The sequence below is a fragment of the Periplaneta americana genome, chromosome 3, assembly GCF_040183065.1.
Source record: "Periplaneta americana isolate PAMFEO1 chromosome 3, P.americana_PAMFEO1_priV1, whole genome shotgun sequence".
In the NCBI taxonomy this organism is placed as follows: domain Eukaryota; kingdom Metazoa; phylum Arthropoda; class Insecta; order Blattodea; family Blattidae; genus Periplaneta; species Periplaneta americana.
The window spans coordinates 79,900,967-79,916,457 of NC_091119.1; the positions used below are offsets into that span (position 1 = coordinate 79,900,967).

The 15,491-nt window shown below is 35.1% G+C and overlaps 1 protein-coding gene across 7 annotated transcripts in view; it reads left to right on the forward strand.

The window, feature by feature from the left end:
* Positions 1–279: 279 nt before the first annotated feature.
* Btk (tyrosine-protein kinase Btk29A) overlaps positions 280–15,491 on the forward strand; it is a 361,167-nt gene continuing 345,955 nt past the window's right edge. For 2 of the 7 annotated variants that reach the window (XM_069820858.1, XM_069820856.1), the window contains exon 1: positions 12,241–12,379. Coding sequence is in view for 4 of the 7 variants with exons in the window: in XM_069820854.1 (XP_069676955.1) it covers positions 12,227–12,379 (153 nt within the window). In the remaining 3 variants the exon portion in view is untranslated. Of the gene's footprint in view, positions 594–12,210; positions 12,380–15,491 lie in introns of those variants that run through there. The other 5 variants (XM_069820854.1, XM_069820855.1, XM_069820852.1 and 2 more) reach the window with 5 other exon arrangements.

Here is a 15,491-nt window from a genome sequence, read left to right on the forward strand (position 1 = left end):
TTAACATACACTGAACCTAGTACACGACCTCTCCACAGATACATATCATGCATAGCGTGGCCCGCCGAAGTGATTTGCAATTTGAAAATGAGTCACAGTCCTGCCATCTATCCGCAGTAGGCGGAACCCGAATTATGCGAAGTGAAATGGGGGAAAAAAACACACACAATCATTTTTCCTGAGACTTTTTTAACGACCCCCAAAAATGGTGCCACCTATTGAGATCTAGTGGAACTCTTTCAAAGTTTGTCACTTATTATTGTCTTTGGTTCAGACTTATTCTGTGGTTTGAAAGTTCGCTTACACGATCATAAAATCGTAGGTCAGATATCTTTGAACGTCAGTGTACCAGAAGAATGGATCTGATCTGCATGAAACTGAGTAAAAGGCACTTACCAGATCTCCAAAATAACCATAAGTTACTATACAAGATGGCTGCTTAGTGTGTTTGTGACTTAATTCTGATAGGTTAATGTGACATTTTTTATAATGTAGATAACGATAAAGTATTTTTGTTGGTGTGGATATGTGATACATCCGTGTTTTTCTTACTGCCGACCAGTTCAATTCACTTCTGATTAATAATTCTATAGGTAAGAGTAATACGAATGTTACAAGAATCATAACGTATGTAATCCAGTTTTTTTTAAGTGTCTGAGAAGACTTAACAGTACGTATGCAAGGTGCATAATATTTTGTTTATGGCAATGCTTTTAATAGTGTAAACTTGTGGATGGAAGTTTTATTTCGTATTTATAATTTTATTCGTGGTATGGGAATACATTTTCTGTGTATGTACACTTATTACAAAGTGAAGTTTGTGAGAATTATAGGCCTAAGTGATTATATTTTTATATTAATGTATAAGATGTTGCTGCTGGATAAACATGATTTATGCAGGCAAATAAGTACTTTCCGTCAACATTGTTAAACTGCATTTGACAAAGGAATTAGCCTAAGTATAGTAACTCCGTTTCATTTAAATTATATTACTACCATATCCTGCGTATAACAGCGGATGAATTTAAATCAAACCTTTTCGCATGGAGAAATTAGTTCCATTAAAATTGTATTTGCCCTATATACATCTACATTAAGCGTAGGCCTATAGCCTAACCATATGGGTTGAATTTAAAGCAAATCTTTTGCACTGGAGAACGTTCGGAATAGTTCTAGATTACCATGGTGATATACATGAATGTAACAGAGGAATAATGGGCTTGGCATTAGCTTCTGTCATTCTTGCTCGAAGTGTTTGAAATTAATATACTCAATCAAACTCTACCTAACCTTGCCACTGACTGGGACTACAAATCTATCTCCTCATGAACCATACTTAACCTTGTCGCTGACAATGAGGCTACTTAGCATAATGGGTGAGGAGGAGGGAGGGAGGAATAGAGGACGACATCAAGTTTTTTCCGATAAGAATGGTTCAAATGAATGCCAGGCTCATTATCCTCGTGTTTGTAATTATGAGGGACTTCTTTCCATAACTACGATGCTAATGTTCAGGAGTAGCAAATTTTTTGTGCTTATTACCTCTCCCAAAATATACTGTAACGAAACCAATGCAGACGAAATATATATAGCCTACTGGTAAGTTAAGTTACGTATAGTCGTGAAAACAATATGTTTAAGAATCTACGATATTAACAAATGACAAGTCTGTGTCCTTACTGCTCCTCCCCCTTGTGGGCTCCCCTACACGGTACCAGTAGGTAGTGTAAATGTTAGAAATTGGGTTTTATTTCTACATAGCGTACAAACTTTTCAATTGTTGTTACATAGTATAATTTCGTAGTACATTTGAAATCACTGGGGTTACCAAAGGAAGTGAAATATGGATAAGAGTATTACCTACCCTGTTCAACATCTACTTGGAGGATTTAATGAAGAACTGTTTTCAGAACATGGGAGGAGTGATAGTAGGAGGAAGAAGAATAAAGTGTATAAGATTTACTGATGATATGGCGTACTTAGCAGAAGAGGAGATGCTACTGGAGCAAAATGACAGCTGTGAGTAGTATAGAATGAAAATAAATGCCAACAAGACGAAGACCATGGTCGTAGGAAGAGAAGTAAAGAAGATAAACTTGCGAATTCTAAATGAGATAGTAGAGCAAGTGGACAGCTTCAGATACTTGGGGTGTACTATAAGCAGTAACATGAGCTGCTGCCAGAAAGTCAAAAGGAGAATAGGAATGGCAAAGGAAGCTTTTGATAGAAAAAGGAGTATCTTGTGCGGGTCTCTGGAGAAAGAACTAAGGAAGAGACTAGTGAAGTGCTTTTTGTGGAGTGTAGCATTGTATGGGGCAGAAACGTGGACATTGGACATTATGACGAAGTGAAGAGAAGCGAATAGAAGCATTTGAAATGTGGATATGGAGAAGGATGGAGTGTGTGACGTGGACAGACAGAATAAGAAACGAAACTGTGTTGGAAAGAGTGGATGAAGAAAGAATGATGCTGAAACTGATTAGAAAGAGGAAAAGGAATTGGCTGGGTCACTGGCTGAAAAGAAACTGCCTACTGAAGGATGCACTGGAAGGAATGGTGAACAGGAGAAGAGTTCGAGGCAGAAGAAGATATCAGACAATAGAGGACATTAAGATATATGGATCATACGAGGAGACAAAGAGGAAGGCAGAAAATAAAAAAGACTGGAGAATGCTTGGTTTGCAGTGAAAGACCTGCCCTTGGACACAACACTATGAATGAATGAATCCAAGGAAATGAAAGCATTCTTAGAAACACGATGTTAAAAGCATAAACTCATCTGTCAGCCCCAAGTATTCCATTCTTATATAACAAAATACCGTGTAGCAGATCAATCTCTATACCATTACTACAAATTTAAGCGTTATTACGTCAATTTTTCAGTGGTACCAAACTGTGCAAAGGATATGGCACTACTCAAATATCCTCGGCTCCTGTTTGTTAGCTATCCTCTCATGAAACCCATCTAACTTTGTCCCAGACCTTGGCATTGTGTGTCTAACCTTGGGACATTTCGTCATAAAAGTCGGAAGTATGCATCACAGACCTCGGGGCTATGCTCCTTTTCCATTTGTATTAGTCTTTTATATCATGCCTCTTACTCATGTTACGACTAATCCTAATGGGATATTTTGCTATTCAGTGATAGTGAAGTGGAATTGTTAATATATAACAGTCATTCCATGAAAAGTGATCCTGTTTTAAAATATTATTTTCTATTTATAGGTAAGAAGCTATAATATGTGCCAAATGAAAGCTAAATGCTTATATTTTTTCAATGTCACTAGCCTATTGATTTTGTTTGTTCTGTAAGTGGATTTTACAAATATTCAATTATTGAATTTGCATATAAGCAAAACACCTGATTTCTTGAAAAAAAAAGTTGGTATTTAAACATCACAGTTGGCACATATGATAGATAGTACTAACTTAGGCAACAAAATTTGACAAGTTAATATAAGTGGAGACATAATATGTCATAACACAATATGCACTCTATAGTAGCCTGAATAAGTACAAAAATACCTAAAGTATAAAATTGAATTTTGAATACGTACCTACTACAATGCATTTATTCCAAAATATACATAACGGATTTTTAGTTTATTTGGTTTTGACCCCCCTTCACACACTATACTCCATCATAGTACAATCTCAATGCCCCTGATATCTTTTTCCATAAGGTGAACGTCCTGATGAAAGTGTTTACTATATTCCTAGATTCTGTCTAAAGAAATCAATATGAGAAAACAAATACTATATTTTGACAGACATTCTACACCCAAGCACACTTTAACTGTGTATGAAATTATCAACCAGTTCCTTGTAATTTTCACTTCTTTTGTTTCCCAAAAACCATTTTATTAGTATTCTAAAAGCTTTCCAAGCATTACATTTATCAAGAGTCATTGCATATAGGCCTACAAGTTATTGAGATTATAGCATCACTGAATCTGAGGTCCAGTAAAATTTTCACCTTGTATTTTGCTTGAAATAATTTGGGAAACATTTGTCTGATGAGACATAGAACTTCAGAGTAACTATCCAAACTTTTGGTATTGGTTCAGGGTTGATAAAAACATTGTTTTATTTAAAAAAATAAATAAATAAAAACACATTTTTTTTTTTTTTGTTTTAAACTCTTTTTAATATCAGGTTTGGCTTAAGTGTACAAACCCGGAGCAGGTGTATGGTATTTGCGCAGAAGATGCCAGCTGTTCACGTATGCTACTTTTGAACTGCTCTTACATCTCGTAGGCATTACTGTTAATTCTGATAGGCTACTCTTATCTATGTTTGTTATACATTATGCTTGTTTTTGACGGTTCAGGAATAATATAGAAGTGTTATGGCGAAGGTATCTTGGGAGACAGCAGGCTATTGGCCCCTCACTTTAACCCCGTGGCTGTATCGTAAATGCAGTGGATATTGTCTTTGCAAATAAAGGAAGCATTAACACACACATAGATATATCACTTTAGTACTCATCTTATATCGAATTCACTGTTTTCGTTCGTACTTTTGAATTGTCAGTGTGATGTTTTAAGATAATAAAACACTATTAACATTAACCTATACGAATATTGTTCGTAAAATTTAAATTTAAATCATTTCCAAATTAGCCTACATGAATTGATAAATTTATATAGACAATTGAAATTGGTTGAATATTATCGAAGGACGAAGATATAGGTCTATTCTTATACAGAATTTAAAGATCGAATTTTTCAACGATCTTGTGGTCTAATGGTTACGATTTGAGGCTACTAAGCAGGAGATTTCTAGATCGATTCCTGGTGATTCCAATATAGTAAGTATAATTAATATATATATACCGGTATGTGTTAATTTAAATGTAGTGTGAAGGTAGTAAATAGCAATAGAAAGTGAGAAGAGAGGAAGAAAAAGAGAAGGAAAAGAGCAGATTAAAGAGAAAACAGGAGGGTTTTTTATTCCCCACTCCCTATACTTCCACAGTCCCGCAAGACACTTGAGTTAATGCATAACTGGCATATGGGAAAATATGGCAGCTCTGGTATTGTGCACTTGTTCCCCAGTTTTAAACAGTGCCATGAAATAGTGCGTTTTTAAAATATGTTGTTGTTAACTAATGCTAAGATCTTGGCAATAAAGCCATTAACTCTTTTACTCTCCAACATTTCTCACACACATTGGGTTTAGAGGAAAGGACTGGACATCACTGAAAATGATTCTGACCCATTTCTTCTTGACTCTCCCATCTCTTATTATTTGAAATATTATGAAAATGGTATGATATATGTATCTTGCTACCTTGAGTTGATTCATCTTTTAACTGTTGAAAATGATTAGGTTCACATGGGGTTTTTTAAATATAGGACACGTTTTATACACAGGGTTGCCAGATGGATATTGTAAAAATTAGGGAAATTCCCGATTTTTTATCAGCTTGGGTAGCGTAGTCGGTATAGCTCTGGCCTTCTGTGCTCGAGGTTGCGGGTTCGATTCCAGCGTAGGTCAATGGCATTTAAGTGTGTTTAAATGTGACAGGCTTATGGCAGTAAATTTACTGGCATGTAAAAGAACTGCAGGACAAAATTGCAGCACACTGGTGACCCTGATATAACCTCTGTAGTTGCGAGCATCATTAAATAAACCATGATTTAATTTTTTTCGATTATTTTTAAAGAAAAATTCGAGAAAACGACATTTTAGATATTTTTAAGTTTATTGCGTTGTTTGTTAAACTAAATAGGGTTATTCGTAACAATATCCTACTAACTGCAAAAAAAAAAAAAAAAAATGAAATTTAATGCTGAGTTCATAAAAAAAGAGTATTTTAAAATTTATCACGATTTGATTGCTTACTGGTATAGTTCTCTGAAGATCTAGTATCTATTAACAGTGAGAAATCATTTTTTACAACATTATAAAAATATAAATTAGACATTTCAGTTTTGAATAGGCACAAACTTGTAATTTTGATTTCATTAAAACAGTGGAGCATCTGTTCCTGCTGTTTGACCATTCATGTATGGTTCATTGTGAGTTTCAGAGGGATTATTCCACCTGGGCCTAAGCTAATCAGACCTATACACACCTTTCTAGTTTTTAAATGAACATAAGTATGTTTTTTTAAATGGAGAATCCTCATCATCAAAATTTTGCTTCTGTAAATATTTAGACAGCACAATTAAAACACCGATTACTTTTGATTTGCTGTTTATTACTTGGATCACACAACAGAAACACAAAGACACATTTCCAATGAAAGTTAATGTGCAGATTTCTGCTTTCTTAGGATGTCACCATCGAGTATTTATTGTGAGTGAGTGATCATGATTGAGAACTTACTTGTATCATAGAAAAGGCTGCCTAACTTGCATGTGTTTTTCATGCACTTATCAACCAGAACGTTTCTTGTAATAGAAGAGGTGTTTGGTGGTGTAATGACTTAGTAGTACAACAGAAAAAATTGGCACCCTGTGGTGTACTTTTCAACTTTCATTTTATAGCTCTCTTTTTAATTTTGAAATTTTGAACTAAGTTTGTAGAAAAGTAAAAAAAGACTAGATTATAAAAACATCTTAAAGGTATATTCAATGCATTTCTTATATAATAAAACAAGCTTTAGACAGTGCATATACCAGCATTCAAATTGTTTGCTCTGTACATCCTAAAAACATTCTTTTTAATAATAGGATAATATTTGTTTGGAAAAAGTAAAAGTTTGGCTCCATAAAGTCAGAAGCATCACTGTAAATGTGATAAAATCCTGAATAGAAGACAAACGTGATTTCATATTGTAGACCTTAAACATAGGCCTATAGTTTAAATGTTGTGTTTAAAACTTGTTTTAATCGACAGATATTATTTTAAACAATTTTAAAATCTTTATTTAAAACTTTCTGTTTATTCATGAATTACATTGTGTATGCCTGGAACCAATTTTTTCCTTTCCTCTAGCCTCTACATCACCATAGCAACCTTTTCTGATAAGCTGAAGATGATGCAGATTCAGTTACTTGTAACAACAGACACATAGTTAGCTGTTATCACAAAGCCAATACATGAACTCCAGCAGCAACTACACAGTTTAGAAATACAGTGTACTTGCAATTTATTACCATACACATCATACCCTATCCCTAAATTCCTATTTCTACAAAATGATACTTAATTTTTGGACACTCTGTATAATTGGGGATATTTTTTTCTGTGCAAGAACATGGTATAGTCTTGGCTCTTACTTTGCCGGAAGCCAGCATGTGGCAACTAAGTATACAACCATAATAAGCACTGTAATTATAGGAAGTCCAACATGTGACCAGCAAATGGCACTTAGGCTACTCTTTCTTACTGCTGAACTATGTCCCAGTGTGTAAACATTACCATGAAGGGATTTATAATTTTATTATTATTATTATTATTATTATTAACATTATTATTATTAACACACTTTCTCGCTTCTGCCCATTTAGTGCCTCATTTCTGTGTGGCTCCTCTGGACTAGCGACTCCTAGGTTAGCTTAATGGTAAATCCCTCCCTGGACATTACAAGAAATCGAATGAGTTGTTAATGAAAGAGAAGTTTCTAGGTTACTTAGTATGTAAGCACGTCAGTGTCGTAGATACCTATTCATATATTTTTCTAAAATAACTTTGTGCAACATAATAGACATCGTAAAAAAGACGAGACATAATCACATGCGAAACACAAGCACAAGATAACAAGTATATCATTCATTCATTCATTCATTCATGGTGTTCTGTCCAAGGGCAGGTCTTTCACTGCAAACCCAACTTTCTCCAATCGTTCCTTTTAGTCTCTGCATACCATCCATATATATTAATGTTGTCTATCATCTGACATCTTCTTCTGTTTCGAATTTCTCTTCTGTTCGCCATTCCTTCCAATGCAACCTTCAGTAGGCAGTTTCTTCTTAGCCAGCCAATTCCTTTTTCTCTTCTTATCCTTTCTTCATCCACTCTTTATAGCACAACATCGTTTCTTATTCTGTCTAGCCATTTCGAATGCTCCATTTTTCTCCATATCCACATTTCAAATACTTCTAGTCGTTTCTCTTCACTTCGCCATAAAGTCCATGTTTGTGCCCCATACAGTGCCACACTCCATACAAAGCACTTCACTAGTCTCTCCCTTAGTTCTTTCTTCATAGGTCTGTAGAAGATGTTCCTTTTTGTAGTAAAAACTTCCTTTACCATTGCTATCCTCCTCTTGACTTCCTTGGCAGTAGCTCATATTGCTACTTACAGTACATCCCAAAGTATTTGAAGCTGTCCATTTGTTCTACTGTCTAATTTCAAATTTGCAAGTTTACTTTCTTTATCTTTCTTCCGACAATAACCATGACAAACTACATCCTAATAAACTCTGATTTATTGGTATCCACCACTTTGTTTGCTGAAAATTGCTGTGAGATTAGGGGTGTAAATATTATGAACTCATTATTTGATTTGGAACATCATCATTTGACATATAGGCGACAACTTCACTAAGTAACTCTGAGCTAGCAACCTGTTAGAAGTTCAGTATTTATTACTTTCAAATCTTAATTTATGTCTAATAAAGGAAATGCCTCAGACTGCAGTGCAAGCCTTTGGGTCTCTCCTCCATACAAGGTAAAAAAAATAAAGGAAATAGTGTTCAGACTCCCGCGCGACTCTTGCGGGATGCGTGTTCAAGTCTCGATGTGGCTGTCACAGTACATTAGGATAAAATAGAATACTATTCACCATAAACACAGAATTTAATCAAACAATAAATAAATAACATTAAAAAGCAATATTACAATAAAACAAATACTAATATATTTAATGAATCCGGTTGATTCCCCTTCTTACATTCATTGTCCAAATTATCGAGTTTCCACATACAAGTATTATGGCTAGGCCGAGTATTAGCACTCTGATTAAGATTCATATGCTACTTAAGGAGAACACTCCAGTTCCACACTGCTGCGATGAGGTAACAATTAATCTGCATCATCATGTACCATCCTGAAATAATACTAACCATTGCCCTGTCCGATATGGGGAAAATGGCGGAAGAAACCACCAATCTACCCGGTATCTCTGATGATGGGTTCACAAACCCAGTTGGTACACTACAGCACCACAAGAAGTTGCAAATACACCAGGCATTAGTCTCATCCTCGGTTGCTTAAGCCTCGTACAGAACGATATGAGGCGATCACTGAATTGCAGATGTAAATCATCTGTCCTGGAGCACAGCAGTCAGTAAGGACAGGGATAAGGGATAATCCTCGTTCTGCAGCATACATAACATTGATGAACATAGGCACTCAGCCCGTAATGCACTGGACTCTGTGTGCACTTCTCGACAGTCGGTGACTCACTGACACCGCTCGAAAATACCATAAAGCAGGAAGGGAGAAAAACCGTTACAATACAAATAAACCAATCAGAATACCTGGCCTTGAACCCAATAACAGAACATCATTAATCTCAATACCTGTATGCATATGAAATGAGGTCACAATACCTAGCAGAATATTAAAGAAACTCTTGAAGGATGAAGAACTCTGACATAAGAAAGGCAAGTTACCTAGAACATACCATAAGCAATAAATAAGGAGATCAATATAAATAAAGAAAAAATGACACAACTCCATTAGCAACCAAACAACTAACATTGGAAGAAATAAATAAGAAGTTCCCAGAACCAGAGTGGCTAAGAATCTTCACAGATGGCTCCAAAATGAAGAGTGAAAATGCAGGATTTGGCATTTACTCGGTCTTGTTTAGTGAGTATGTTACAGTAGGTGCAAACACAGCCTTTGATGGAGAGGTAAAAGCTATAGAAGTGACACTTAAGAACCTTCTATTCCGTTTGAAAATGTTCACAAAAGCTGTGATCTTAGCAGACTCAAAAGCTGCAATTCAGGCAATAACTTCCAACCAAATACCAGAAAATGAAACCATCTTGGAATGCCGTAAACTCCTAAAGCACCTAGGACATTAAAACAAGTCAATAGCTTTCCAGTGGATACCTTCACATGTTGGATTATTTGGCAATGAAATGGCAGATCAACTTGCCAGAAAAGGCACTAAAACCCAAACAATAATTCACTCCAAATCAAACCTCTGTAGGAAGATTGAAGAAATCAAGAAAGCATTTCAAATGGAAAACACACAAGAGAATATTACAGCTTCCAGAGGGAAGTTATGGGAAAAAATTGATGAACTATCAACGGAAGTAAAATATAAAGGCCACAAGGAAGCTGTAGCAAAATTTAGGTTGATGTCAGGACATGACTGCCTGGCTCACCATCTACACAGGATAGGCATATACCAATCCAACAGATGTGTTTTGTGCAACAACCCTGACAAACAACACCTTCTGTTCTGCCCAGTCTTAAACCAACTGCAGAACAGACTGAGGACCTTGTTAGCTTGTACTGGGAAGCTAGAGAGAACGACTTGATTGTCAATTCTAGCCATTGGAAAATAAATAAATATAAATAAAGAAAATAAAACAGGGACAAAGGAATGGGGATAATAGGGGGAAAAAACATAGTGGCAGGAACATGCACCACAACATTACCTGAGAAAACTTGAAAAGCTGTCACATCTTTAACATTTTTCAACATTGTACATTTTATGCGTTTATGGAAGAAATTGATGGACTAATAAATAAGGTTAGTATTTTTATGGTTGAGGCGAACTTTTTTTTAACATTAAACTGTATTTTTGTTCCTGTTGCTCATTCCTGAAAGGAGATTTACAACTGGTGATGGTGTATGTAATGATAAACTTGAAGTTTCAGTGGTACATGAAGGGTATGACATGAATTCGGATCTCACCTAGAACAGAGTTATGTATGTTTTGTTTATTATTATGTTTTCTGTTCTTCTAAGTGGAAGTCAATGGCATTGTGCTGATCTGGAATTGTAGGTACCTGTATGATACAGTATGCCCATGTTGTGATAAATTGAACTTCAGCAGATGTAAATGATGTAAATGGATTATTATTATTATTAGATTTCGAATTTTAGGTAAAAACCTATTTTAATCCTTAAAAGATAAGTTCATAAAAACTTGCAAGTACACGTTTCATATAAAACTATGCCTAAAATTGGTATTTTAATAACACCTAAAAATGCCTATTTTGATCTATTAAGTATGATTTTATTTCTAATAGGTCGAAACACTAATTCTTATTTCGAAAATTTGTATTTTAAATTGCAAATGTGTCCCTGGTTCTGTTGGATATAAAGTACGGGATAAACTGGAGGAAGTTCTGCAGAGAAATGTAGGACTGAAGGATCTGCGTACTGCTTCAGATATCCTAGCAGGGAAGAACACTGTACAAATTTGTGTTGAGTGACAGATGGCAGCATTGCTTTTTAGTTGAAAATTTAGAAAAAGTATTAGTAATTTATTGTGAAACTAATTATGGACATTAACGACAAGGCTTGGTAAAAATTGATTATATTTGACTTGTCTGTGTACTGAATTTATGTAACACTTATTTTTCACATTTAATTGTTTAGTTTATGTATAACTAGTTAGATATTTGTTGTTCTTGTACTTCTAGTAGTAGTGGTGGTAACGGTGTATAAACATTTAAAATTATTAAATTCTAGAAGTGAATTCCTGATGATTTGAAACATGTTTTAAAAGAAAACATTATTTTTTGTTAGAGCCTATTTTCAATTCTTTGGAGACTTTTTCCTACACTTTTAAGCCTATTTTAGGCACCTAAAATTACATTTTTACATCTGTACTCTATAAATTAATTTCTTTAGTGATGTTTAGATAGTATTACATACTTTGTGGTTGTTAGGAAACTATGGTAGGCTACATGAATAGATATGAATGTAGTACATAGCATTTATGGTTTTTAGAGAGATATTATTCTGGCAATTTCGCAAGGAAACTAAAAAAAAATACCAGATAGACTCCTGTTAGGATAATAGCTTCTAAGACTCATTCTTGGACCTCTTGAATAAGCAATCAACTCATAATCCACTTCGCTACAGAATTTTGTATTAGCATGGCATGACTTGTTCCACATCTTAAAGGTTTACGGCTAATGTAAGATATATAAAATACAATAAATTATATTAATTTAAAATTAAACACACACATGTTCCTGCCTGTGACAACCAATGATATAGTAAAGTTTTATTGTAAACAATATAAAATTTTAGAATCGTTAGAATTATAAAATATTTTGTTTTTAAGGCAAGTTGTTGGAAGTATGGCCGGTAAGGTCGGCAGTGAGGAAGTGTTGAAACAAGGTCTGATGGTGAAGAGATCACAAAACAAGAAGCGATTCACACCAGTCAACTACAAGCAGCGTTGGTTCATCCTCACTCGAAACTTTCTCATCTACTACGACACTGACGGAGAGGTACGTTTGGTGAATTAACGAAGTATTTGGGGTGATTTAATGAAGTTGTTTGTTTCTTTTTTCTCTTCCCTCCCCCTCTCCGAAGCCCAAAAAATTGAGACATTGTCTTATCAGTGATGAAAATATTCCCTGTATTAAGCTTTTTTTTTTTAGCTTAGTGACGTTGTGAAGTTTATAATTGTACTGATGTAATTATCACTCACCTTTTATCCTGATTGCGCATCCCCAGAAGAAAAGTGAAGTGTCGTAATTCAGAAGTGCCAACTTTCCAGGACAGGGTTTCAAAGGTTTGAAAATATCTTATCAAATCAGAGAATGTGAACTTACAAGAAATTGCTTGCTTGTGAAAGAATATCATTTTGTTATGTTATAATGTGAGATTTTTATTTGAAGTAATGTTTTAAAAGTACTGATATTAAAAAGTACATTTTTTGAACTTACTACAGTGTTTTTACTGGAAGCAATAATTACCTAAAAGTCCTTTGAAATGCAATGCTTTTATGCTTACAACAGTTTACTATTGGGTCCCAGTGAATTGTTTTCTATTACAACTTTTTTGCTGAAATTATTGAAAAATCCTATGTTAACATTAAAAAGACAAATTATACAAATTCCAGAGTTTATTTATTTAAGTATGTTTATCATCAAAGAAAAAATATTCTTAACAAAGTACATTTTTTGACTAAATTACATACACTCAAGTGCCTATATAAAAATTTCAACAGACTCTATAATGAATCAACAACAAAATGTCCTCCTTCAATGGTTCATTTATGTAGATCCTCCTTCAAACTACTACCAGTTGTGTGTACACACCATTTGTATCTGGCAAGTTTTTATAGCAATCCTGGTAGGTCTATTGAGAATGTATCACATTTAAAACACATCTCAGGTCTTTTTCTTTAATACTGATATTTTTTTGCCTCTCAGTATATGTTTGTTCGAGATTTATGAAATTAACATGTCTTCCATGTTGACGATAGTTGATGCAAATTTCCTTGTAGGTATCGTCATACACTGTCTTGTACAGTGCTTTTCTTTCACACTGGGACCAGCGCACGGCGGCTCACATGCTGGTTGCAGCAACTAGGACTCCTGCCGAAAAAGTTATAATATCCCCACAACCACTTCACGTTCTCATAGTTACAGTTACAATGGTAATAAGCACATACCTTACAATAAGAGATGTTGGAAATGTTGTCCTTCTCTATCCACACATTTCTGGCATCTTCTCAGGAAATTTGCATTCACATCCAAAAGTTCAGTATTCGAAATTGAGTCAATTTCTCGCCTGATGTTTTCTTTTAGTTCTTCCAATGTATGAGGGTTTGTTGCATACACTCTATTTTTCAAGTTCCCCATAGATAAAAATCGCATACAGTTAAATCAGGGGATCATACTGTTTGTTATCACATATGTGTCATACATAAAAAATCCTTTGTGGTAAAGTGTAATCCTGTTGAGGCATTATGGAAAACTGTGCAAGTACAGATAACACTCGTAACTTAATTAGCACTTAAAACTCGTACATTTATACACATGGAATAGGAACAAAACAAACTATAGTTTGACAACTTCAAATGAAACCTCGTAAAACATGCAAACTTCTGGAATCTCTCTCTTTCTTTCTTCTCGCTCCCTCGCCCCACGTCATTCAGTCACCAATCACCCCGTAAGTATCGGAGAGGGTGTGTGTGGGCTTAGCGATCAATAGAAGAACCACTCTCCAGTATTACCACAATAATGGATTCTTCATTTTTGCCTCGACTGCCGGCTAGGAAGGTTATGCTAGCATTGCAGGCAACTAGCCAACCTTTTAATACTTTTGTTAGCAGGTTTGACAAACTGTGAGTGGACCTGCAAGAACAATACAACTGCCATCACAACGTTGCCAATTTCAGTCTAGCTGATTGTGAGTTGTGTTGTGTCCGTGTGTGCGTGTATAAAGGTTCCTAAGCTGCAGTATTACCAAATATTTAATTCACACCGATGGAGACAGGCAAGAATAAATTTGTACATAGTGAAAGAAGAAGTATTGTTGCCAAGATAATATTGAGTTTTTTTATGCTGAGATGAACAGGAATTCATTTAATTTGTCATTGTGTCAAGCAACAAAACAAGCTGCAACAGCAACTGGAAAATTGGAATCATTCATTAAAAAAATTAGAAGTGAAACGAAAGTAGCAGATAGTAACCAAACCAAATTATCCACACCAGGTAAAAACCGAAAAGTGAGCAAAAAATCATATTGGATTACATGGATAGGTGCATTATAAGAAGAAAAACACTAAAAATGAAGTACCTTCATTAAAGAAACTCCGCGCTACACTGCAAGATGAAATAAGTTATAATGGTAGTCGAGAGCACCTCAGACTAGTATTGCATTCTATACTAATTCTATAATAATAATAATAATAATAATAATAATCTTATGTATCCCCCTTACTAAATGTGGTAACACTGAGTTCATAATGCTCTCTCCCTTCCACCTGTGCTTTCTCACTGTTCACCCCAAGACAGCCAGCGCTCATGTAGTAACTTGGCCAGGGTTTCAGTTCGATTTGTCAACCTATAGACAATGACTCCATATACACATAGAACAGGAACGAAACAAACTGACAACACTCGTAACTTAATTAGCACTTAAAACTCGTACATTTATATGCATGGAACAGGAACGAAACAAACTCGACACTGGCTTCAGTGCAACTGCTGTTCACTGCTGCCACAAACATGCGCAAATCTTATGCATGGGCGGCTGGAGTTCCAGCTGTGGGGATATTATAACTGTTTCAACGGAGTCCAAGCTGCTACGGCCACTGTGCGAGCTGCTGTGCGCTAGCCGTAGTGTGAAAGAAAAGGACTGTAGAAAAAAGACCTAGAACAGTCTTTGTTCACTTTCAACATCTTTATTTCAACCCACTTTACCTTCTCTCCTTCTGAATTCAGTGTAAAGTTTTTACCCCATTCTCCTGATCTAAATTTTATTTTATATTCAGAGTTATGTTGCCTGCAAGTAACTTGCACCTGAGAAACATATAGCATAAATTTTGATAATAAAACACATCTTTATGATATTTATGGAATATCAAAATATTGTGAAGTCACATGC